Genomic DNA, 26,015 nt, shown 5'->3' on the forward strand with positions numbered 1-26,015 from the left:
CCAACAAATAGCTCAATGGTATCTTACTGAGTTATTTATGGCATTTAAATCATCATAAAATATTTTATAGAGGTAACAAAGTGGTTAAATTGGTGGCTTAGTAAACACCATAAACTTGTGATGATTAAAAAAAAAAAAAAAACTGAAAAAAAAGGCTGAGGGGTGTGTGTATATATATTAGCAAGCCAAATACTGAAAAATGTCCTGGGTGGAAGAGGTCTTCATTGCTTACCAGGTAGTCCACCTGGACCACTCTATCTCAGTATTTAAGCACACAAAATCCATCTATGTAAATGCTGCTGTGTGAAGCTTAACACAATTAATTTGCTTTCGTGGGAGAACCCCCTACTATTTTTAACCACTGACCCTGCAATATATTTTTTAGTAGAGTTCTAACAAATCACCTGTTCAACTGTGGGGAAAAAGCACAGGCATAGTTAGTGCTGGAAGTCACTCCAGGCTACCTGTGCAAATATACTTTCTCTGAAGGCTGCTGTTGACTGCTTGTTCCAGTTGCATTGTTATCCTTTATGGGCAAAAAGGGCAGAGAGGAATGGGAGGAATGGGAAGCCTGTATGATACAACACAGACACACCAAACCACCTCTTGAAAGCAAGAACGTAGGTTTTACAGTACCTTAGGGTAAGACCTGCAAATAACTGTGTTACTTCAGAAAATGTTTAAAGTTTACTGAGGTATTTCTGTATGGTATAGATATAACCATCAAATCTGAACGGAAAAATCTTTGCCATGGAAAAATGTGTTGTTTTTAAAGCAACAAAGGTGGAAATTCAACACTTTTGGTTTGGCAAAGATGACATTCCCTTGTGTCCAAAATTGAAGATGCTCCCTCTCAAGTACCAGCCTAGTGCCTGGGGCAATTTAGAAACAATTATCCTGACCTCCAGAAAACTTAGTAGGAATTGTCTAAACTTTCTCAGGTAGAGATCTTTTGTAACTAGTGCACACTGGAATTGTGGCTGTTTATCTTACCCTGGGCAAAAAGTTCAACTCCATCTGACTCCTTTGTAAAAGGAAATACCAACTGGAAAGTATGGATAACCAAAACCAGAGAGGAACTGCTTTTCTTCAGAAAGAAAAGTACCTAGTTTTCCAGTCCTTAGTGTGCTTCTCTGCACCTCCACCTGTTGCTAGGAAGTGCCTTTATTTAGCAATCAAGTGGACCTCCCCAGTGTCTGTTCTCAAGAACAGTCAGAGCCTATGCTTACACTAGCAAGCTGTGAAGTGGAACACAGTAAACAGGGACAACAGAGGCATCTGTTACCAAACTCTACTCCCATGTGAGCCAAAATGCTACTGCAGACACAATCAGGAGGATTTACACTTTGACTAGATTAAGCAGGTTTGTCAACTGGTGCAAAACCCAACTGTCCTGAGAATGAACACCACTGATGACAATTCCTCATCTTTTCCTATGCCGGTTCACTAAACCTGGTCTCTCCCAGTACAGATAGATCCCGGAGTCCTTATTCATTTATCCATGCTTCAACATCTCTGTTTTCCTTCACCAGAAAAAAAAGGCATTATAACCACTCTGATACATGACATTAATTGCATTAAACAACTGCTACCAGGACTTTTGCCTCTAGTCTAGGAAGAAGACTAGAACTGCTTCCCATGAAGCAGACTAAAACTGCCACCTCCATGACCAACAAGCAATTTCAGGAATTTTATAGTGTAATGTATTGAAAGTGAGTCATAATTACTGTTTCTACTTGATATAAACTATACTGTTCTGTTGATGCCATTCCAATACCCTTGGTAACCTTACAATATCCTTGTAACACGCTATTGACATGTTTAATGTACATCAGCTTTGTTATTCTCACACCTCAATATGGCAATCCAACTTCAATAAAGGCGCAGAAATTCTAAGCATCGCTTCCTGATCTTAAATATTTTTTGAAGGTAGATCTCTTCCCTTCAGCTAAATCTTAAGACAGAAAATATAAGGAAGAGTTAGAGAAAAACGAGACACTGAGAAGTCCCATTACAGTCTGAAAGACATTGCTAATTACATACTCATAGCATTTCAAGGGAGAGGCTGAAGAAAACAATCACAAAAGAAATGGCACCAAACAGGACAGAGAATTTGTTTTTGCAAAGCCCCCAATGGTGTATTTCAGTTTTGGAACATAAATCCCCAAACCACAACAGTTGTTTTGGACTGTCAGCCCATAGCAAGCAGCTAATGCCCTCAAAACTTCTTAAGAAGGATACCCCAGAATGAATGGAGAACAGCACCCTAATTCAATTCATGGCAACAAATGCAACGAGGCCGTGGCTTGACTACAGGTCTAAATTAGCAGCTGGAAACAAATCAAGTCTTATAAATGCTGAAAGGCTGGAACCAGCTAAGGTAGCGCTAACTTTGCCCTCCACAGATGCGGACTGGTAGGTATAGGGACCTAATGGTTCAAAAGGAAAGGTTAAAAGGAAGCAAATCTTTGGGCATCTTTAGTCTGCAGCTTATCCTATATTTACAACTTTTTCCAAATACTTTAAAAAAAAAAATCTTTGCAGGAAGTTGTGAACCAAATGTCAAGAGGCAAATCTCTCTTGCTCAAACCTCGCCATTCTAAGCTGCAGCACACAAATACTTGAAACAGCACATGACCCATGGCACACCATATGCACCTGAATGAAAGCAGGGATGTGGGGTATATAATATGAGTGTGCCATGCAGATCATCCTGCAGAAGAACAGGATAGGCACAGTGAAACAGAATAGTAAAATAACAACAGCTTGATTTTATTTGTCAAGAGATGGATGAAATCATATTCTCTTACTTACTGCTCATCACTGAATGTTTCAGAGCTTAGTTAGAATACTGCTGCAGTAGGCAATGCTAAATATTTCATCGGTGGGGCTAGAAAACACGGAGCTGAGGACTTCAATATGGGAAAGAGCAGCAAAGAGAATTAAAAATTCAGCTCACTGCCTGCCCATGTGACTGATGCACAGAGCTCTGACGTTGCTCGTGATTTAGAAACTCTGCCACTCCCAACAATAAATTGCCTTTTACATACACAGATAAGCAGTCTAATCAAATGAGGATATAAAGCAGGATGTGCTCAAAGGAACTGGTTTCTCTTAAAGCCTGCCTTGCTCACTCTGAGCTACTGTATGTACTAAATAGTGTAGGAGAATTAGCAGAGAGAAAAGGTGACTACAAATACCTAGGTAACCAAATAATCAGCCTACCTGCAGTGTGCACATAAGTATCTCTTAGATCTTTTTGTGCCATTGTCCTATCTAAGGGGAGTACCCCTACCCATGAAAAACACTATTTTAACCCAAGAACTACATCGGTTGCCAAAGAGTGACCTTGTCTGTAGCACATATGCATCACTGCCCCTTGAAAACACATGTGAAGCCAGAATGGCAAATGATCTCCTACACAGATGACCTGCATATGCCTTCCAAGGCTTGTCATAACAGTCATAGTAAGAAAGACCTCTTTCTGTGCGTCAATACAATGATCCTTCTTCTCCTGTCCTAACGTGAACAACAGCCAGCCAGCAGTCTTCTTCCTTACACATCTGGAATTTGCTGCTACAACATGTGCCTGTTACCCTAATGGGGCATTTGTACATCACACACTGGGCAAATGCTTTGCAAAATATCCTCACTTCATGCAAGTGCTGCTTTCTACCCTTGGAAGTGCTGTGGGTCTTCCTTTGTATCTGTATACTAATCCCAAGACATCTTCTGTTTAAGCAAATGGACATCAGCTGGTGATGAGGACTACAGATGAGCTGCAGGTAAAGACTACAACTCTTTTAAATTCTACCCTAACTTCCTTCCATCTCTATGGAAGTTCTGAAAATAGTCAGTCTCCAAAAATAGCAGACAGAAATTACAAATGTACACCCTATCTTCAGGCCCATGTATCTTTCAGTGACAGAACACCACCTATTTCTGACAGATGAACCTTCAGAAGGGGACTGTCAGGAAGACATAAGGGACGTATTTCTAGTACAGGATCTAAAAAACCCCCTGAATTCCAAGACCTGAGATTCAAAATTTTCAACAGCTAATAATGGAAAAACTGTGCAAAATAGGGCATAATATTTCTAACATAAGAAAATCTAGTAAAACCCCAGGATTTTGTTAGATATAAGAGGAAAAAATTCACAGGAAACTAGATGTCATTTATTTTTCTGTTCACAGAACTACTTGTTCATTTAAGGGAATAATTATGTCAGAGCTATGTCTTCTAAACCAAAGATTATTAATTCCTCGAGGTGAAAACTGTTCATGAAGAACTCTGCAGTAAAGCATGGAACTAGAAACTGAAAGAATAATGAACAAAAAACCTGAACTAAACCATTAGCCATCAAGCTTGCAACCCAGCCTAAGAGAGAATAGCTATATCCAACAATGCTTCCTTATACGTAACTTATAATTCAGACACTGCGTCTGTGAGCTATTCTTACCCAGGTCATTTTTCAGATTCTCCACTTACTCAGACTTTCTAAGTCCATGGTTCTAACAAAACATGTTTCAATGGAAGTTGTAGTTTTTCTTGGGAAGGTTATAAAGTGCAATTTTAACAGTATTCTACTTCACAGATGCTGCAGCTGTAAGAGATTTGCTTTGCCATGGGTTTAGGAAGAGTACAGAAGCAAAAAAAAAAATCATTTCAGAACAGAATTTGAAAGAGATCAGTGCTCAGAGCTAGGAAGATACTGTCTCCTTTAACAGATGGCAATGACTTTAACAAACTTTCACCAAAACCAGCGTGTAAACCCCAATATACAGCCAATGGAACCATCAAGAACATTGATACTGAAAAAAACCCAGGCTTTCCTCTCATTACTATTTCATCTAGTACAGCTCAGATCTGATAGTGCTTTCTTTAATTTTTGCTGCTCCCAGTATGAGAACTTACTTTTCATTGCTTCAAACCCTGCAATGCTTTGAAGAATTCTCAGTATACAAAAAACCATAAAACCCCCTCCACAAATAAGCAACCTTAAAGTAGAGAAAAAGTACTCAAGAGACTGTGACTTTTTCTGAGATATCTTACTTTCTGTCATCCTATTAGGAAATAATATCCCACTAACTTTAGGCTCTTTCCCCCCGCCTAAAAATCAGTATTACATTTGAGATTTGGAATGAGATTTTTCTGAACTGCTTAGCAGACTTTTTCTCCCATGTCATTTCAAAGCCTCTGGAATTCCCATTTCATTTATTTAGGAGGGAGAAGAAAATGTAGAATATCGTCATCAACAAACATTACCATTACTAAGAACGGATGAAATCCAAGCTTCAAATAAAAAATCCAAGGAAATGACAGCAAACTGACATCATCAGGACCTAATAGTATCAGCATCTCCTTTGCTACAGAAATGATATGTTTTCAAATGATCAATAAGGTGTTTTTTCTGCACAACTACAGACTGAGACTCTTGATTGCACCTTCTAATTCTGGAGCATAGAAATACATGGTGAAGATTAATTACTAATTCAGCTATCTTTTTGTTTCCTCCTAACCCCTTCCCCAACTTCCTGATCTCATTCCCAGCCCTCTCAAGTAGAAGCCCATCTCCTTCCTAACCTGTGCTTTGTGCAAATGACTACCACTACTCCCTTTCCATTCCGTCCCTGCATCCTCAATGCATCCTAATCCTTGTGTTTTAAAATGCCTCCTTCCCTTGTGTTTTAAAAAAATCAATAATTTATTTTGTCAGCCCAAGCTGGTTATATGTGAAACTAATCCATTAACGGCCATTTGGCAGAGTATTACATCTTTCAAAACAAACCTGTTTCACAGACAATGACCATCCTATTTCCGGTCTTTGCATTCAGCTATGTACTATTTTTTTACAGAAGCACATTAGCAACATGATGTCCAGAGCTGTGGCTATATCTGAAATTAATACAGGCTAAGTGAAGTTGCCTTGGTGCAACAGCAGCACACAGCAAAGGCCAAATGCTGTAACAGAGGTACCTCCGTTGCAGGTACTCACAGCCAGGAGCTGTGAGTGGCAGGGAAGACCGTTCTCCCTCACAGTTAATCTGCTGTGACAGCACTTGAGGAAAATGCAGCCATGGGACTGTTGCTACCTGGCTAGTCCACAGCCTAGCCTGTGTGCTGCTAAAAAAAAAAGGGAAGGAGAGAACCATTTGACCAACTAACCAGCAACTAAATGGATGACCAGTAAGATACTGCCAAGCTGCACTTAGCAATTTCCAGCTGATACTTGCAGTTTTTTCAGATGCCTGGGTCTGCAACTGACTTTTTCTTTTGTTGAGGGATTTACAAAACATCTACATCAGATAATGTAAATACTTGCCACGTAAATTAAATATCCAAACCCAGGATTTGCTAAATCTCACTGTCAACAGCTGTGTCCCTTTAGCATGGAGGTTCCAAATGTAAATTAACATATTTCAGGGAAGACATTTACAACAATATGATGATGCCACTGCACAGGTTATAAAGGATATGTCTCCCAAGTATTCATTATCATTTACATTGTAATTTAAGAACATTGCCAAGTTTACTGTCCTGTTTCTCAGCTGGGACAAAGTATTAATATGAGAAGTAAGAAGTATTCTATGAGTCTGTGCTGTATTTTAGCTTTTGGTGATAACTTCTCATCACGGAAATATTTTCCTTTTTCTACATTAATAGTTTGCATACCGACTTCATCCTGGATCTCTTCTGCCACAGCAGGTACATTGTAGAGGAAGGAGAGAGACTGGTTCATGCGTTCATATATCACGCGCAGATGTGTCATGACCTATGGAAATAAAAGTATTTTAAGAAGGGGAATACTACCGTTAATTTGACATTATTACAAACTGCAAAGGTTATAGAGAACAAGACAGTTTTCACTGTGTAAGTATAAGATTTCAGCATACTCTATGTACCAAAACTGTCAAATCCATTGCAAAATTCACCTCTCCTACAGCTGCTACAAAAATAGTGCTCTAGATCCTCTTCCATAGCAACTATCTGAAATCCCATGGGAATGCAGTTATTTAAACTAGGGGTCTATAGCTGCTGTGAGGGAGAGCATGAACACAAGCAGCTACTGTGGCAGAAATCCACAGCCTCATTTACCTTTCAACAACATTTATATTTGCCCATACCCGTAAGTTTTCACATAACATGCAAACCAAGTGAGGTGCAATGATTGCTGCATCAAAAGTTTTCAGCTGTTTGGGTTTTTCCTTCCTTTATCCTAATATTGCAGAAAGAAACAGCTCCCAAAAAACCTTCAATTTTCTTGGTAAAAAAACATTTGCAAGCTTTTTCAGCTGAAAACAATAGTATTTTCACCCAGCATTACTGCATTATCTTGTGATTACTTTATTGCCTTAGGTTCCTGCACACTGCTATGGGTTGAGTCATAACATCCCACGATATATGCACCCCCAGGTTATTCTCCACAAGTATCACCTCTCTTCATCAGAAAGGGAAATTGAGGTGCATCTTAGAGAAGACTGACAAGGCAAGTAAGCCTAAAAAGGAAAATGGGTTGCAGACAGCAATCTTAATGAAACAATGGCATGATTTCTTCAAATCCAAATACAGTATTTATGCTTTTGAACAAAATATTTTGTTTCCCATGTTCCACTGAAAACAATTTTCACAAAGAGATCCTTCACTCTAAATTCCCCCAATCTTCTGACCAATTCTGGAAGCAAAGACACTATACTCATTCCTATGAAAGCATACTAAGCAATACACTGCACTTAAATATCAGCTTCTAATCTTCACCTGAGCTGCCACACAACCTGTAGTCTGCAGAATTTCACTGTTTTGTTATAAAGTAGTCTAGAGATACAGAAACAAAAAAGTCATGTTAGATGCAAAAGTACATTTAATGTTAACATTTAAGACAAGGGAAAGATAACCATCACTGCAAAAGAATGTTGGAAGTGTGCATTTCTAACTCTAGAAATTTCATCACAGCACAATTTCAATGTACAGGCCTGGCTGGGATAGATGTCTGAAAAGTCTAACATGGAAATTGTGCCATTCACAGAGGTATATGGTTTACATTTGGTTTTTGGCAACACCAGTCAGTTCAAGAACTGTGGCTGGATCAGCGCTTCCCACTGCATCCTGCAAAGGGAACACCAGCAGATTCAGCAGATTGCACTTTTTAATCAGATTATCCATTGTGCCTACAATTTTAATTGCTGGTTTGAGATCCACCTACATCGATCTTTTTCTTATTTTCTTCTACCTTCTCATCCTCCATGATTTATGAAGGCAACATAAAAACTGTTCCAAAACATACACATGGAGGACTGTAGTAACATTCAGCAGTTAAAATGCCATGAACTAGAGTGTCTATTTTAAAAGAACACATTAAACTCCAGAGCATTGTAGTAATCACGTTTATAGACACTATAAGTACCTGCAATGACTACAGAAAGGCTGGTTGCAGTGAGATGGCTACACCACTTCTGGTTCTGCCACTTCAGCTGAGGGAAGCATAACCATGTGTGGTCACTAAATCTATTACTGACATTTCCCAGAGCACTAATAAAGGCTCTGGGCATTAATGCTCTGGAGGGCTCCTCAGGAAATACTCACAATTGACTCATTGTCTGGGCAGACAAAAAGGCTGTTTTTCAGTTCTTCTCAGAAGATATATTACACCCACCCTACTCCTACATCACTCTGCCCTAATCTTCTGCCAGAAAGCAGATTATTACGGCATGTAAAGCTGTCCACAGAATGGACTCAGGTTTGTCTGGTTTTGTTTTTTTGACCAGGTTGTCAGAAACTTCACAATGGTTATGAAGAAATACAACCCCATTAACCCTCAGTGGGGATTACCTGAGATCTGATTTGGGCAGCTTTCTTTGGGTCTACCATGCGCACATGTTCAAAGTGTTTGAGAGTATGCTGTCTGTCCTTCTGCTCAGCACGCACATACTTCTTCAGCATGTTGAATACATGACGAGGCTACAGGGAAAAATAGGTGGGGAAAAATCAGTTTAAAGCAACATGTTTTAGGTCCTTGCATTAGAAATGTATCCCACACCAAAACCACTTGGCCAGTGATGCCTGCAGTTAAATCTTCTGAATGCATAAGGAACATTCATTCAATCACCCCATTCAGCAGAACATACCATTAAATAGTAGCTGTAGGTAGAGCAGATAAGGTCCCTGGGGACAGCGTTCAGATTTCCTCCCCAGCCATAAGGAGAACTTTGGCTGTGGCATCTTCTTGTGTAACTGCTACACTATCAGCCCAACAAGACAGCAAGTGCCATCTTAGCATGGTATGTAATGGACACCCAAGATCAATTTATTTTGGGCTTTGCTTCTGTCCTCTCCATCAGAGTTTATTTCTCCTCTCCCCCAACCCTGGAAGGCCCCACGATTCAAGCCCCCAGTTTCACAACCTTCAACTTTACTAGGAAAATCCCTCCCAGAAATCTGGACACTCTATTGGAAGCATTTCAAAGATTCACCATATATGCTCTACTATGTTAAATACTCAACCAGTATCAACATCTGTCAACTAGAGTTGACTTTGGCAACTAAAAAAGATCACAACTGGTAAATTTTATCAACAGTAAACTGAATGCACCCATAGAGATTCAAGTACAGAAAGTAACCTGCCCAACAGCTGCACAGAAGACCATGTGAAAAGCACTGCTCTGTCTAAGCCAAAGGATAATTATCAAACTTGACTGCAAAACATAAACCATAAAACCAATCAAACTAAACCAAACCCCAACCCCTCCCAAACAAACTGAAGACACTCCTGTCTTGTCACTATTGGTATGACACCAGGGAGGAAAAAAAAGAGGAAAGGGACCATTTAGCTGAGGTACAGAAAGTACATATCCAGAATACACAACTGGTTGAAAAGCCGCAAGAAAGAAGGGGCACCTACTTGGTTTTTCTGAACATACTCAGTTTGGGTGCCAGATTTTGTAAAAATCTTAGTCGTATGTATACATTACAGGTGATTTTTCTAGTAAAACCTATTAAAAATATGCCTTAAGGCATACAATTGAACGCAAACATAGGAAAGGTCTGTAGCTGAAGGGAACTTGAAAATATACACAGAATGATAATGGAGCAGTGAAGACTAAGAAAGGTGTATTTTTCCTTACTCTCCTACTCCCTACAATAACACAGTGCCAAAACAGGTAAGTATTCTCTAGCATCCAGCTAAGACATTTATTTTTAACTGAGTGTTTATGATGGATTCTGGACATTCTTTCCCCCTGGATTGTGCTGTTGTGTTTGCGCATCCTACCTGGAGCTGCTGAGCAATGAAAAGCACGAAGCTCAGGCAGGTGAGAAGAAAGGGAAAGGTGACCTTACTGTGCAGCAGATTCAAGAACAAGCAGAAGTGGTGAACAGCTGGTCTGGGCACTGGCAGGGACACAGGGAAAAGGGTGGGGAAGTGGCAAGCATCACAGGCTTTGTGCACAGCTTTCTGAAGCAGGAAGGACCGTGGGCGAAGTTGAAGTTTTAAGAAAACTTATGGGCAAATATAGAGCCTAACTGAATTTCACATTTACACAAGACATGAATACTAAGCTACAGCACTCAAGGATTTAAGAATCATTTCAGCTAAGAGAAGCAAGAGAGTTTAAAATGTAAAGAAAAATAAAGCAGAGGTTATTTGAAGAAGATCTGTCAGACAGAATAGAGAAATGTGAAGCTATTCCTTGCCACAGGATTAAACTTAGTGGCTCCATGACTGAAAACTCGTTCTCACGGAACATAACCCCAAGTCCCCAAACACAAGCAACCTGGGATGAAGTTGCAAGGACTGTGGACAAATGTTGGAAGGCAAGTAATCCTCACAACACTGGGTAATGGCCAAACTAAAGTGCCAACCACAAATCTTTACAGTAATCAAGGACAGAAGACCAGAAAGTTTTAACAACAGCAATAAAATTCTGAAGGCAGAAAATGTTGTTACCTTTCCTGACAATTCAGCTTTCCTTGCCCCCAAAAAACACACCAAGGTAGCAGGTTAAGGCAGACTAGAGAGAGTGGATTAATTTCTATTTCTTCAGGAGATATTTCAAGTGTAATGTCTAAGTCCAGAAGGGCACTATTTTTGTTCTCCTTTACTGTGTTTGCATTCACTGTAATATGTCCATGAACCTTTGACATTAAGAGTTACAAGTATACATGTTAATAGGATAATAATCTTGAAAATACCTCTCAAATACTTGGGTAAATTTGCAACCTCCCTTCAGTGCCTTTTCTAACGTTGCAAAATGTCCCACACTTACTTATAAAGAAGAAATGGATGTGCATAACTCTAGCACATCTGCTCAAAAAATCTCCCTGTGATGGCAGCAAAAACTGTAATTGAAATTTAGGACAATGCAGAAAGAATATTAAATGCAAGATGTTTCCTTACAGGGATAAGAGACTTTGGTTTTTCTCAAGCAAAAAACCCCAATCAAACACTAGAAACTCCCCACATGTAGGTATACAAGCCTAGAGAGCTTCAGCATTTTGTTTTTAAAATTAGCCATATGCACATTTTCACTCCGATGGTAACTATTGGTCTAGCGATCTCACATTGCCTAAAAGCTTATGACATTAACAGCAAGTGATTCAAAGCTAAGAAGTCCTTGTGAAGCATTCAGTCACCCTGCCCAGATGCACAAGGCTTTCCCAATCAGCAAGGCACTGCGCTACATGCCAGATTCCTAGGGTGGATGAATAGGCATCTATGAAAACAACAGTACTCCATGCACACACCATCAAGACATGAGGTACAGATTTAATCAGGCTCCTCTGAAGTGGAAGCTGAAACAGATAATAAGTCTTAGCATACAGACTCGTTACCGCCAAAAATGTCTTTACTGTGACCTTTAGGAAACATTCCCTGACTCCATTGTTAAGGCAATATTATACTTTATATATATTATATACTATATTCTACTACATAATATAATTCTTATTATAAGGTAATTCCTATATTGATCAAAAAACCTCAAAAGGTGGTGGTAATCCCCTGAACTCCTGACATACACTACACCAGCTCTGCTTCCTTGCTGGAAGTTCTCTTCACGCTGGATCAGGTCATACCTCCAACCTTACCAACAACTTTGCAGGGCTACTGCCACATGGCTTCAGGGCTGTGGCTAAAGGTGAAATTGCCAGAGCTGGTGATGGCCAGCAAGAGCTTTCCACTGGGCTTTGCATACCTGATTGTGGATGACCAAACAAGGACCAAGGTCTACACTGAATGCAACTTAAGCAGTAAAAAACCCCAATAGTAAATTAATCATTTTCTCCTCAATGCCTAGAACTGCAGACCTATTGCTTGCAGAGTTTTAACAGATTTTTGGATCAGCAAAAGTACCCCAAGTCCCACCTCTGTATTTTATTTCATACACATTTTCTTTTAAATGTCATTACTGAATGAACTGGTTCTGCTCAAAAAAACCCATGCAGGCAGTTTTTGCAGAGATACTTATAAGCATGATTCACCCCCAAATCTGGTACACTGAACAGTGATACGAACTCTTGTGATGGTAGAGCAGAGGCCACAGTGAACAGTTGGGCACAAAGGTGAGGAAAGGCTCCACAGGCTAAGATGAAGACAGACCCTCTATCTAAAGCTGTTATATCCACAGCCATCTATTACTTCAACCCTAGGCAGGAACCTTCATATTAAATTATAACTGAAAGTGATGCTATTATCAGCTAAATTAAGTTCCCAAGGTCTCAGCTCTGACACTGTCTATAGCAGAAGAACAAATGGCTGACATATCCCAGGGCCAGCTTGGCACCTCTTGCTCTTCATAAATCATGTACCAATTTCCAAACTCCATTACAAAATTCTGGGTTTAGTAGTTGAAATTCTGCTGCGTGTTTTGCCAGGGAAAACTTGGTGTGTTCATAACAGTAGTCACCTTACTAAAAAACACATCACAGAATAACTAACTTGTATCAGCCACCAGGGGCTACCTAAACCTCATGAAACAATTCCACTACTTTCAGTTTTCTATACTTGTTTGCCGGCGTTTTTTCAGTCTTCCTCTGCAAACAGACAGGATACTCCCAACACAACGCCTGTTATGCCTATGTTTTTAGTTACCTTGGCTGACCAATCTAGTAAGGTCCGCAGCAGGCAACGCAAGGTGAAGCAGTGTGAATGTCCCCGTTACGTGCTGCTTCTGACTATTTCAAGCATACGCTCTCATGCCGTTTGCTTCCATCAGACTCACTCCAAAACTCCTCTTTCTCAGCAGATTCAAACACCTGTTGGGTTTTTTTTTATCTCAAACTAAACACAGATCAATCATAGCCCTTTTACCAGCTACTGTGACAGGCCACCAGATGTACTGGTGTCTGTAGGTATTTTAGTTGCTAATTTTAAATCCTCTTTATACTAGAGAATGTTCTGGAAGTATTATTTGTTACAGTTTTTGAGAGCATGTTGGGACTAGCGTATTCAATACATTTGGTACAAAGTAGACAGGTCCACAGACTACACCTGTGGTCTCTGTAGACTACCTAGGCTGACATTGCAGCATTAAAAAGCTAATTTTCTACCTAATTCTGTAGACAGTATACCTTGTCTCTTGTTTGGAAGACAGTATTTTCTGGAAATAACTAAATTATCTATCTATCTGTCTATCTATCTATCTACCTACCTACCCACATACACACACATACATATGCATATATATGCACCAGGGCAGAGTTAAGGACCTGCACTGCAACTCCCTGGTTTGAAAGCTTAACCAGACAGTCCAGAGAGCTGGCTAACACGTTTCTGGCTGTACAAGGTACAAGACCAAACAAAGCAGAAAGCACTGATGGCTCCTGGCTACCTGGTGGTGAGTTCCAGCCCCACTGACTCTTTGTCATCCAGTGCTTTTAATTGGGCAGCATCAGCATCAAGATAAGGTCACCCCCATAAAGGAATCATATGAGACCTAACCTGCCCCCAAACCAGATTAAATTAAATATTATAAACAACATATACACATGAATATATATGCATGCCTATAGTGTGTCTGTCGTCCCCCCTCCCAGAATCCTACGGTGATCCTAGTCTACTGTTTCAGATTAAGGGAGTGATGGAAGTGCAATTTCATTGGGCTCAGAAAATGGAAACATCAAATGCAGTTTGGATTGCTACAAATCTAACTTAAACTCTCCTCATGGAAATCCAAAAGACTTACTTCAGAGAAACAACACAAAAATCGTATTAAAACACTTCGGTGTACTTAAAATACAACTTCCCGGCTCTGTGCCAGGGAACTTCCATGGGAAATTCTGAGATGGCTTGTCATTTTCCTCAAAATTCTCTCTAAATGGGAAAGTTTCACAATGCTGTATTGTGCTATTTAATCTTGCCTTTAGAGAAAAATCAATCACCAGCCCTTTATGACTGCTGCTCTTGGAATGTGCAACAACTGCTTCTTTTCATTCATTCATTAGGAATACCTTGTATACTGTATTAGGTATGTATTTTATCTGCTGCAATATTAACTTGCAGGTCATGTTTGACACAGGAGCAGTAGTTCATTTTAGGAACATTCAAGAAAGACTTAACTAGGATGAATACACAACTTTTACTCATGGGTGAGACAAACCCAACCCCCCACCCAGCTATCCTTCATGTGGAGTTAAAGATGCCTTCTGCATTTTTTGCTAATTTCTAACAAAACATGTTACCCCACACAAGGCAGACACGTGGCTATAGCGGTAGTCAAAACTTCCCTTTGCCTACCTTCCCAAGGGCTTTTCTTGGGGCAGAATAGAATTAAAACAGTATTTGATTCAATCTCATTATTTGCTTTTCAGGATTTGAACTTACTCAACTTGGACAAATCACGGACAAATTTTGTTCATGCTCATTCTTTTAAACCTTTGCATTTTAAATACAATGAACCTGCCAGAGTTTTGAAGAATTTAATACAGATATAAAATCATCTTTTCTGTCTTCAATTCGCTTGTACATAAAACTACTGGCAAGCCTAGGTGTATGACCATACCATTTTGCTCAGGCCCACAGACTGGGAAGAAAACATGGCACTGATTTTATTCACATAAAAGCCTCAGAAGCTGCTACAAAATGGAGTTAGATGATCGTGTTTCTTGAAGTCTTGACATGGTTTATGAGCAGAACTGAAATCCATGCTGCTTCACAAAAACCTACACAATTAAGTGTATGTGAGAAATTCCACAGCTGTAAGTTTACGGGTTTGGGGAAGCAGAGCTAGAGGGTGGAGTATTAGAGCTGGACTGCTCTTTCCTACTGCACAGGAGGATTTTTATCACTAGATCAGCAGCAACACTCTGGCCTGCCTCCAACTGCATATTTCCACAGCAACCTCGTTGGACTCAGGAAAGGCTTCAAGCTTCCCAAACGCAGAGGCACTAAGGGCCCCTCCGCAGATTCCTCTTTCATGGGCAAATAGCCGAACTGGACTAGTTTCAGCCCGCACTGTGCTCTCTTCATATGAACAAACACTGCTTCCATAGCACAAAAGGTACCAGAGTGAATTCTGAAGACAGCAACAACAGGGGGAAAAAAACTGCAACAAAAAATTCAAATGGACTTATGCACATGCTAAGGCTGACCCTAATGATCCTGCTCTGCTCAGCAACAAATTACATTTTGGTAACGTAAATTACTGAAAGGTAGTTATTTCAGTAAAATAGTGCCAAATTAGAAGAAAAGCTTTTTAAAGTCATTTTAATGATATATGCTCACTTTGATCTATGTGTGAAGTAAGTAGGTTAATTAACTACCTTTCAGAGTTTTCCTATATGTTTCCTTGCTCTGAAACCCTTTATTTCACCGCTAGGAGAGAGATTTCCTTCTTGCTTCTCTTTGCCCCCTGCCACTGGCTTCCCACAGAGAATGTGCCTCTCATATCAACGAAGATTAAACAGGAAGACGTAAATCCAGCAAAATTTGACACGCACGTGAAAGGGGGAATAGCAGCAAATTACAGAATCAATCTGCTCACAGAGAATGATGGATCTGAATTCCTCTATTTAACTTGCAAAATGAAGGGGAAAATTTCCAACTGTTTTAAAAACTACAGGCATATTAGTTCCAGCTGCCACTAATCCTTTTCTGTAGTAAGACCATGGAGCAGGATGGAACAATGCAGTATTTTGACGCTAGATAGTGAACAGCTGCACCCCATTTTCAAAGGCAACAGAGTGCAGAAGCACAGCTAAGCTGCACCAGGAACCATGGATGAGGATCATAGAATCATAGAATAGTTAGGGTTGGAAAGGACCTCAAGATCATCCTGTTCCAGCCCCCCTGGCATGCGCAGGGACACCTCACACTAAACCATATTACCCAAGGCCTCGTCCAACCTGGCCTTGAACACCGCCAGGGGTGGAGCATTCACAACCTCCCTGGGCAACCCATTCCAGTGCCTCACCACCCTAACAGGGAAGAATTTCCTCCTTATATCCAATCTAAACTTCCCCTGTTTAAGTTTTAACCCATTACCCCTTGTCCTATCACTACAGTCCCTAATGAAGAGTCCATCCCCAGCATCCCTATAGGCCCCCTTCAGATACTGGATCAAATGTGAGTTTTCTGGACAGTCCAGATGAGAGTGCTCTGAGAACAGCACAACAGCACAAATATTTGGTTGTGCTCAAATTTATGTCCTAGTAGACTTTGGAGCTATGGAATTTCATCTCTGCACACTCCTTGTTTCCCTTGCTGCCCAGAGTGGTACTCTGAGACATGCCTCCAACACCAGCATTGGGCAATCATCTGCTTAACATGTGATAAAAACCTGCAGTGGAAGTTTTTGGTCTGATACACAAGCTACAGAGTCCCAGACTTCTGTAGTTTCAGGTAAGATGGCACTGAAAACAGCTGGTTTTCTGGGTGTGTACGAGAACATGACTACCCTACTGACTCAGAGCAAAGGTTCTCCTAGTTCCATACCTTGCTATCCTACAAGGAAAGCCTCATCCAAAGGAGCAAGTAAATGACAATTCTACTTCTCACACAGACAGCCTCCCTGTCCATAGCTCTGGACCATTTGAGGCAGAGGAAGTTTCCCTTCAGCTCCCCTGAAGAGCCCGGCCTTTGAGCAGAAGTACCACGTAATCTGTATACATGCAGAACACAGCATTCCCAGCAGATCAGGATGTCACCACTCACAGAAAACCGTGCATCACGTCCCATGATCAGTCTGATAACACCAGGAGTGCCAGACTCACTGTACTCCTAAGATAACTGATCTGCAGGCAAAGACTGGTCACAGATTACTAGACATGCAAGAGTGAAATGAAATCATGCTGCTTCAAGTGGCCTGCCAGAAGTCCAAAAAAACCTTGGAAAATGTTCAAATTCAAGTACAAGGCAGTATGTCCAAGTGACTAAACAGCACATGGAAAATACTTTTTGCACACACACATATATATATGTATCTATATACACCAGACTTAGGGTGTATACAGATACACTCACTAGCTGTGTGCAGAAGACATGCACTTCAATAAAAAAGTCTAACTTTTTTTTCAATTTAAACCCAAATGCTGTCCTTACAACATCTGAGGAAGAGACTCCATGGCTTTAAATATGCAGAATCTAGTTTTGTAGGAAACATACCAATAGTAAAACATGCAATTTGAAGCAGGCTTTTAAAAATATTTGGGGGGAACTCCAGAAAAACCTCCCTTTTGTAAGATTACTTAAAAAGTCACCAGTAAGTTATGACTTACTCTTCCAAAGACAATACCTTTGCATCAGATGTACTTTTAGTTTACTAAGGAACTGCCAGAGAAAAATTCAGCTAGAATATCAGAGTTGAATTTTCCATTACTCCCCATTTTCTCTTTGTCTAGGCAGCCAAAGTTTGGATTCACAGTGTATTCACATTTCTGGCTCCATATCCTGCAAAGCAGTCAGTAGAGTGGATTCATTCATTAGGCTGTTCAGCTATCATCAATCACTGTTCAGGTTTCACCCTCTGCCCCACAATAAATCCAGACAAATCCTCCTGCTGAATTCAAGGTCAGTTTTTTTCCTGTGCTTTGGCACACATCTGACCAGCAGTTCAGAGGCACGTGCCTGCACTGTCAGTAACTACAGAGCACACAACCAAAAAATGCTGTGGCAAGGACAGTACCATCAACACGACTGGCAAAGGAACCATTTATAGATATTATTATTTAAACTTTTCACCCCCATTAGTCTTGAGGTAAGTCCCTACTTGGTAGCAACACCAGCTGATGTTACCACCATGCTTCTGCTGTTATATGTAGTCCCCATCTTCACCTTCCACAACCTCAGATACCTGCAGAACCAAGCTGTCAGCCTGATCCACACACAACTTTGCCCAGGATACATTTCAGGCAGGACTACATTTGCATAAGGCTCAATGTCACAGCAACAGCTGATGGCTAAAGCCAAATGTGAAATCCTACCTCAGCTGAACCACCCAAAACCACACTGCAAGAAAGCAAACACGACTGGTGGTCAGTCTATGCACTCACCTCATCTCACTCTCAGTTCTGAGCCGCAGGCTCCAGTTTCCTGAAGGAAGCTGCACCCCAGCCTGTAACTCTAATCTGTCTGCTAGTGAGCCCAAGCCCTTCACCACCTTTCCCACAGCCAGAGTTTACAATATGCGTCTTGTACCCAGAGCAAACATCCTCCTCTAACAACTTAATAGACTAGCTTAGTTTTCCACAAATTATTGGGTTGCAAAATACAGATTAACTTTTAACACAACTACTCTGAAGTCTCCCCATGACACACCTAAGTAAAAAATTTCTTTTTTTCTTTTTTTTTCTTCAAACAATAAAACCAAGAGTTTTACATTATGGGGTAGAGAAAAGAGTTTGATGATGACAAAGAACCAAGGTGATTATCACTTTTCCATGCTCACTAAATATGCAGGTTTCTCTGCAGAAGGAAATTAATTTAAAACATGTAATTTTACCAGGTTAGCCATATTGAAGTAACTCCCTGTGAGGCCAAATTCAGAATCTAATGGCTACATCTTACACTACTGACTGCAAAGCCTTTTAGTAACATGGCAGTTTTTCTACCTAGGAAGTAATCAAGAGGCAAGAGGTATATAAAACATTTGACTTGTCTTCCCATGTATTTGTGCAGATTCTGTTCTGGAGGTCACAGATCAGTTATTCTAGTATTGAATACAAACATTACAGATATGGAGACACTACTCAGTGGAGATTCTACTCAATACACGTTCTCAGCTTGGTGTTTACACACAGTAATAGCCATCACTGCATCCAACACAGACAACCCTGAATTGCGACTGTGCTATCTTCATGCCACCCAACAATCCTCAAATGATCTTTCATCACACACATTTCAACAGTTCAACAGACAAAACAGAAAATCACAACCACCCTCACCCTTAAGCTCCATCTTGACATGATGAAGTATCCTACTTGGGCATCACCTGGAGGGATGCTTTATCATCCTTCTGCAGGATCTGTGAACAGCTACGATTTCTGACAACCAAATCACTTCGACATTATCTGCTTCAGTGTATTTATGAATGTATCTGTCTACCTACAGGCATGTAGGGGTGTGTGTGCTTGTGCTTACATTTATGAACACAGTCTGAACTTTCAAACTAGCTGACTGCTGTAGTAGCTCTTGCATGGGGAACACACACTCACTGCTCCACAGCTGGGCTACTTGGGCACACCTTATTTTCCCCCAGGATGACTACAGGGATTTTGACACAGCTGACACAGCATGTGGCACTGCACTTACCCTGGGTGGGACAGTCTGCAGGGCTGTGATATAGTTCTCCAGAGCAATGCGGCGACGGTCATTCAGCATGGCTTCCACCCGTGCCATATGAGTCTCCACCAGCTGCTGTCTTTCGTTTGCTGCTTCTTGTTCCAGTGATTCCACTTTCTCCTGGAAATGCTGAAAAAACCATCCATCACAACAGGAACAGCGAAGACATCAGGAGAGAACAGTGGGCATGAACATCTCCATCTGCAAATCACCAAAATCTTTCCCTGTGTCAGCCCAGCTTGGCTCCCAGGAACTCTCCACTGAAGGCGCTTTTTACTGATTTCGGGGGAACTGCTAATGTGCTCTATTTCTTAACACCTGGCCATATTTTATTACTCTAATAAAATAATCTTGACATGTTCAACACAATCACCAGTGAATCCTTCATTTGCCCCTCACCTCCAAGACAGTGATTCAGTGCTAGAGAACTGTGCCTAAAGGAGGGTGGAGTTTGGCTACAGGGAAGAAAAATTGAGTCGAAACTTATTCCAATAAAGGAAAAGACTGACTGGGTAAAATGCACAGAGAGCAAAGCTGTGGGATCTAATGTGTGAAGCAATCTGGTTCTGAACACCACTTTTTATAGTTTTGCATTGAAATCGTTCTAGCAGTAGTGAGTAACACAGGCACTGTGAGATTCAAGGAGTATCTGGCTTGTCAGAATTTTTGATTTATAGCATCATTTTGGATAAAGTACTTCTTGGCTGAGGGTTTCTTTCAGATAAACTGATGGTGATTCCTTCCTTAAATTACATTTTCCATCTCTGTTTTAAGCTGAGGTCCTGCAGCTTTTAAGAGTTTGTCATGGACTAAATTCTGAAAGGGGCCCATGGGAACTGACTTTTCAGTTCTCACTGAAAGCAAATCTGAATTCAAGAGAAATTTACCCCTTTGTGCAGTTAAACTATGCCCTGCACTGCTGTTCCAGAGACTGGCTGCAAAGTGGAAGGCACCCAGCAGCCACTAACAGCTGGAAACAAAAATAGCAACAGCAAGAGCAGAGAATAACATTAAATCCTCATAGAAATAGGTTTTAAAGTTGTATCACACCCAGCACCACCTGTATTTTAACTGTGGCCCCAGCTGATAAGGTTGTGGTGCATTTTCCTTTACCTGGATAACAGCTTTCTTGTCAGCCTTTGGCAAGTTCTTAGCTTGGCGTTCTGCCTCTTCCCACTCTCTCATGACCTAACGAAAGAAACAAGAAGTGTGACTTTCCCATTTTCCTCTCCTGTCTCAGGGCTTAGCAACAGCCAAGCACAGCAGCTCAACAGTCATCTTTTTATATTCCTCTCCTCTTTTTATCTCTACAAAAAGTGGTGACAAAATTTAACAAAGGTATGATCCTTTTATTAAACTAAACAAAGATGGAACTTCAGCGTCTGAACGTCGTGCCAAGCTCTTACAAGTCCAGTGTGAAACAGCCACTCCTCAAGCGATGGAAATGGAGGTAACTATTGATGAATATACAAACCCCTTTTCATCTCCAACTGAAAGGAAACCACATCCATCTACTGTACATCCTCGGTCAAAATGAGTGCCTATCAACTCGTTCTAAGACGCGGTTTTGGTACCACAAAAATGCTTAGATTTTTTCAGACTACACTGGCCTTTGAGTAGGACAGATAAGAATTACATGCAATTTGTGCTAGTCTGTCCAGAAATAAGTGTCCCACATTTGAGGAACTGAATATATTTATATCTCAGGTACAACACTAACAGAAAAATGATGTAGGGGAACTTTCAGTACCATTCCTTTCAGCAATAGGAGAGGCCACATCCTCCAGTAACATAGGGCAGTATTTTAATAGTCAGGGAATGAGATATTCTTAACTTGCTGTCCATGACACCTGAAACCTTCTCTGGTCTTTCTTAGGGACTTTACTCATTTCACACCTAAACAGCAATCTCCTCAGATAACACATTTTATGCAGGAACAATTGCTCTCACCAAATGCAATGCACACAAGTGACTTGTTTATTTGCAGGATTAGCACAATGTCAAGAGATGACAGAAGAAATATAGAAGCAATAACTCAGAACGTGCATTTCCTTTCTTTGTCACAAAACCCATGCTTTCATACTGTTCACTAGAAATAGTAAAATGCACACTTTCTAAAGTGGATTTTGGAAAAGCTCAGTCTGCAAGCATGACATTTTAGAGAGGCAGGGCAAGTTAGACCTGCTGTCTCTCATATGTGCAAGTTGAGCCTCCACCACTTGACTCCTGTCTCAGGCTCTCCAGTTCTCCCACACACTGCACACTGCTGATCAGGTTCCTTGAGGGACAGACTGGAGAGCACTGATGGTGCCTCAGGGTATCTGCTTGAGCCTGTGCCTTAGAAAACAACCAACCAAGCCTGGGCTCAAAGAAGACTTTTACAAGTCCCAGTCTTTGAAATATAATCCCCTCTCAGTCCTATGTAGATTAACCAGCATACAGACACCTACACTCAAGACTGACTCAATGTATGGGATTTTGTTGTCAAGTTTTCATCTTTCTCTTGACCCTGCCATGTATTTCAAGACAGCAATAAATCAGTTACAGTAAAAACAGATCAACTCAATGTCAGTGAAATTATTTATCTATAAGAGATTCTGGCCTCAATAACAGCCCAAGAGAGTAGAGACATGTATTTTGGAAAGTTAATGTGATGCTGAAAAGTCTCAAGTGAGAAATTGTTTTGCCTGTTTCTGGTCTCCAGGAGGGGAATGGTTAGACAGCAGTTGTGAGCACAAACACCTGAAGTCAAGTTTCCCAGTCTTTTACTGGGAACTGTAAACTGAAACTTAAGTCCCAAGAATCACACTGCAACCTATATAAACTGGCAGCCTAGAAGTACCTCTTCAATTTATATTATCTTTTCATCGGACAAATACACACTGATGTGCAAATTACATCCAAGCTCTAAGGAGCTAGGAAACCAAAGTTTACAAGGGGACATGAAAATTCATTTGCAAGGGGTTGTAGCAAGCAGCTGAGGTGAGGACAGAGGACATGATGTGCAGTGCACTGAAGTTACAGATCGCCCTACCACCGGTTACTTTCCCACTACTTGGGCACAGGAGATTTTACTGTTTCCCTGACAAAGCAGTACTCGAGGACATGAACTGGCATAATTCAGAGACCCGACTGTGGAAAAAGCTTATCAAATACACAGCAGCACTCTAAGCATAAGTGATAATATTAAGTTAGGTATTCACCTCTTTATATATATGCTTAGGCCATATGACTGTGGTGGCTGAGAAAATTCATGTATACAGACAGCACCTTTCTAGAGAGCTGACATGTCACTGGTGCCAAGATGTGAGCATTACAGAAGACCCAGAAATTATGGCATTAATTCAAGTAATAAACTACAGTGACAGAAGTATTGGCCTAGGTTAGCAACTTTCTGATTTTCTTCTCCCTCTTCTCCTTGCATGTCTTCAAATCACATCTCTGACATCTGCCTAATACTCTTTTTTCACTGTGAATGAGCAGTTGATGAGTTTTCAGAACAACAGTTCCCTTGCTGTCTTTATCCCCCAGACTAACCCTCTGCTAATCCATACTGTGAAAACAAGTACTGTGGGTAATGTGATAAGGAGACCTTTGGCTAGATCAGGTGTCACTGCCCATTTTATTTCTCTAAACCTTTTAAGGCATGTAAGGCAGGATGATAAACTGACAACATACACAGCTAGTTGGGAGGGATGTAAATTACGGGCTTCACAGTTCAGCTCTGGTGCAACGAGAGTGAATGGCTTGTCAAAAATACAGGACAACATGGCTGTCTGCAGAAACAATATTCAGTGTAAAGATTGCTGTTCTTGGAGTGCCGAGTTTCGCAACTGAGAAGATTTCAATAGTTGAAAGCATCTCTGCTATGCTAAGTAACTGAAGATAAAGCTTCTCTACAGTTACCTATGGGTAGCCATGCTACCACCCAGAGAAAACTTCTGCCCTCACTGAAGGTCTGTGCTTTAAAGAATTCTGAGTAACTAAGAAATATGTCACAGCACTCTAGGAATACAAAGAGCAAGAAAGGTAAAAAAAAATCCCCAGATATGCATGTGCAGAAAGAGGCTGAACTTGGCCTCTATGCACTTATAAACCTACTCTCCTTCACTGACAGCACAGAGCTATCAAGCCATACAGATTTATGGCTCTTCAAGGCTTGGCGGATTTGCGTGGGGAAAATGGCAACTTCTGGTTGAGATTTAAGAAGCAAACCATTTCAAAGTCAAACTTACTCAGAACTCAGCACTTACTGCCTGGCAGACATTCTTTTGAAATTGGGCTGTAGAGGACAAAAGGGGAAAAGGAAGCATGAAAAATGTCATTCATTATTAAGAGAGATGCTAAGTACACAAATCTCATTATATTGAAAACAGCAGAATTTACTCCCACAGAAGCATATCTGCAAGAGAAGAATTTATGACAGACACCTGAGTTACAGCAATCAGACCAGCAGAGGAGCTTGCCTGAAGGTTTGCTTAGTTAGAAGGTCAAAGTCATGCCAATAAGACGCTTACATCTGTCAAGGGCTTCTGTTTCACACTTAAGTCTTGCCCCTTTTTTCTGGTAATAGCATCATTAAACTTATCCCAAGAGCCCTGACTGTAACTGAGAGGGGTGCTCCTACTAACCTGAAGATTTTAAGGAAGGAAAGAGCCCTCCCACAAACAGTAATAGAGATGGTGGGATGCAAGGACCAGTATTATTTAACACATTTGTCAGGGACACGAACAGTGGGATTGCATATACCCTGTGGATGACACCAATCTGAGTGATGTGGTCAATACTTTAGAGGGAAGGAATGTCATCCAGAGGAACCTGAACAGACTTGAGATGTGAGCCTGTACAAACCTCATCAAGTTCAACAAGGCTGAATGCAAGGCCCTGCCCCTGGGTCAGGGCAATCCCAGGCACAAATACAGGCTGGGTAATGAGTGGATTGAGAGCAGCCCTGAGAAGGTCCTAAGGGTACTGGTGGATGAAGAACAGAATATGAGACAGCAGTGTGTGCTTGCAGCCCAGAAAGCCAGCCGTATGCTGGGCTGCATCAAAAGACGCATGACCAGCAAGTCCAGGAAAGTGATCCTCCCCCTCTACCCTGCTCTCATGAGACCCGACCTGCAGTGCTGTGTTCAGCTCTGGGGCACCCAACACAGTAAGAATGTGGACCTGCTTGAACAAGTCGAGAGAAGGCCACAAAGATGTTCAGAGCACCTCTCCTATGGAAACAGGCTGAGAGAGTTGGACTTTTTGAGCCTGTAGAGGACAAGGCTCCAAGGAGACCTTAGAGCAGCTTCCAGTGCCTAAAAAGGGTCTACAGGAAAACTGAAGAGGGACTTTTTACAAGGACATGAAGTGACAGGACAAGGGGGAATGGCTTTAAACTGAGAGAGGGTAGATTTAGATTATGTGTTAGAAGCTGTGTCTGTCCCATCCCTGGCAGTGTTAAAGACCAGGCTGGATACGGCTTTGCGCAACCTGGGAAGTGTCCCTGCCCATGGCAGGGAGGCTGGAACTAGATGATCTTGAAGGTCCCTTCCAACTCAAACTATTCTGTGATTCTATGGTGCCACAGACACTAAAAACCAGCTGAAGACGTCTCTGGGATGTTGAACTAGTGCTATGCAATGATCCAAATAAAGTCTTGGATTTAACACCAGCCCGACTGAGGCTGGCTGGGGACTGTAGTATTTGCAGATGCTTACTTTGGAAATGAACTTCCAAGAAGCAAGACTATTCTAGGAGACAAGGCATCATTAAATTCCTATAATAAGTACTGTACTTGCTATGATTCCTAAACTACTGTAAACAGCCAGAGAATAAGTAAATTTAAGACACGAGATAAATTTAAGACATCTCCTTTAGTGACGAGATGTTTGAGGAGAGAAATGGAGAAATGATACTGCTCCTTTGAGCAAGGTTCAATACCTGGTTCCACCAGGCTATTTAGGAGCAACTGTTATGTGAGGGAGCTGTACAGGAGTTAAAAGACTAGAAAGAGGAAAAGGGGAACCACACCAAAACAGGAAACAAGAACCACAGGATCCTGTAAGCAGTTAGCATAATTTCTTCCTTGTTCGCTATTCTCTGACATATACATTTAAAGGTTACATATGCATGGCTGAATGGCTGTCTTGTTCGCAAGGGAATGTAGCTTTGCTGTTATCTGGAGTTGCATTAATAATTCCTGGGGAAAGCTTATAATTGTATGCTAGTACAATTCTCTGCCTAGAAAAGTTTATGAGCCTT

The 26,015-nt window shown here is 41.0% G+C and overlaps 1 protein-coding gene across 5 annotated transcripts in view; it reads right to left on the bottom strand.

Moving 5' to 3' along the window:
- Positions 1-26,015, bottom strand: part of APP (amyloid beta precursor protein) — a 207,962-nt gene that overhangs the window by 39,914 nt on the left and 142,033 nt on the right. For 4 of the 5 annotated variants that reach the window (XM_061358980.1, XM_061358982.1, XM_061358977.1 and 1 more), the window contains 4 exons: positions 20,880-20,954; positions 19,737-19,895; positions 8,828-8,956; positions 6,674-6,773 (listed from right to left, as the gene is read on the bottom strand). In XM_061358980.1, coding sequence (XP_061214964.1) covers positions 6,674-6,773; positions 8,828-8,956; positions 19,737-19,895; positions 20,880-20,954 — 463 coding nt within the window. The remainder of the gene's footprint in view (positions 1-6,673; positions 6,774-8,827; positions 8,957-19,736; positions 19,896-20,879; positions 20,955-26,015) is intronic. The other variant, XM_061358978.1, reaches the window with a different exon arrangement.

The sequence above is a fragment of the Neopsephotus bourkii genome, unplaced genomic scaffold (assembly GCF_033783945.1).
Source record: "Neopsephotus bourkii isolate Nb327-2 ecotype Australia unplaced genomic scaffold, CSIRO-AGI_Nbou_v1 NB_962, whole genome shotgun sequence".
In the NCBI taxonomy this organism is placed as follows: Eukaryota; Metazoa; Chordata; class Aves; order Psittaciformes; family Psittacidae; genus Neopsephotus; species Neopsephotus bourkii.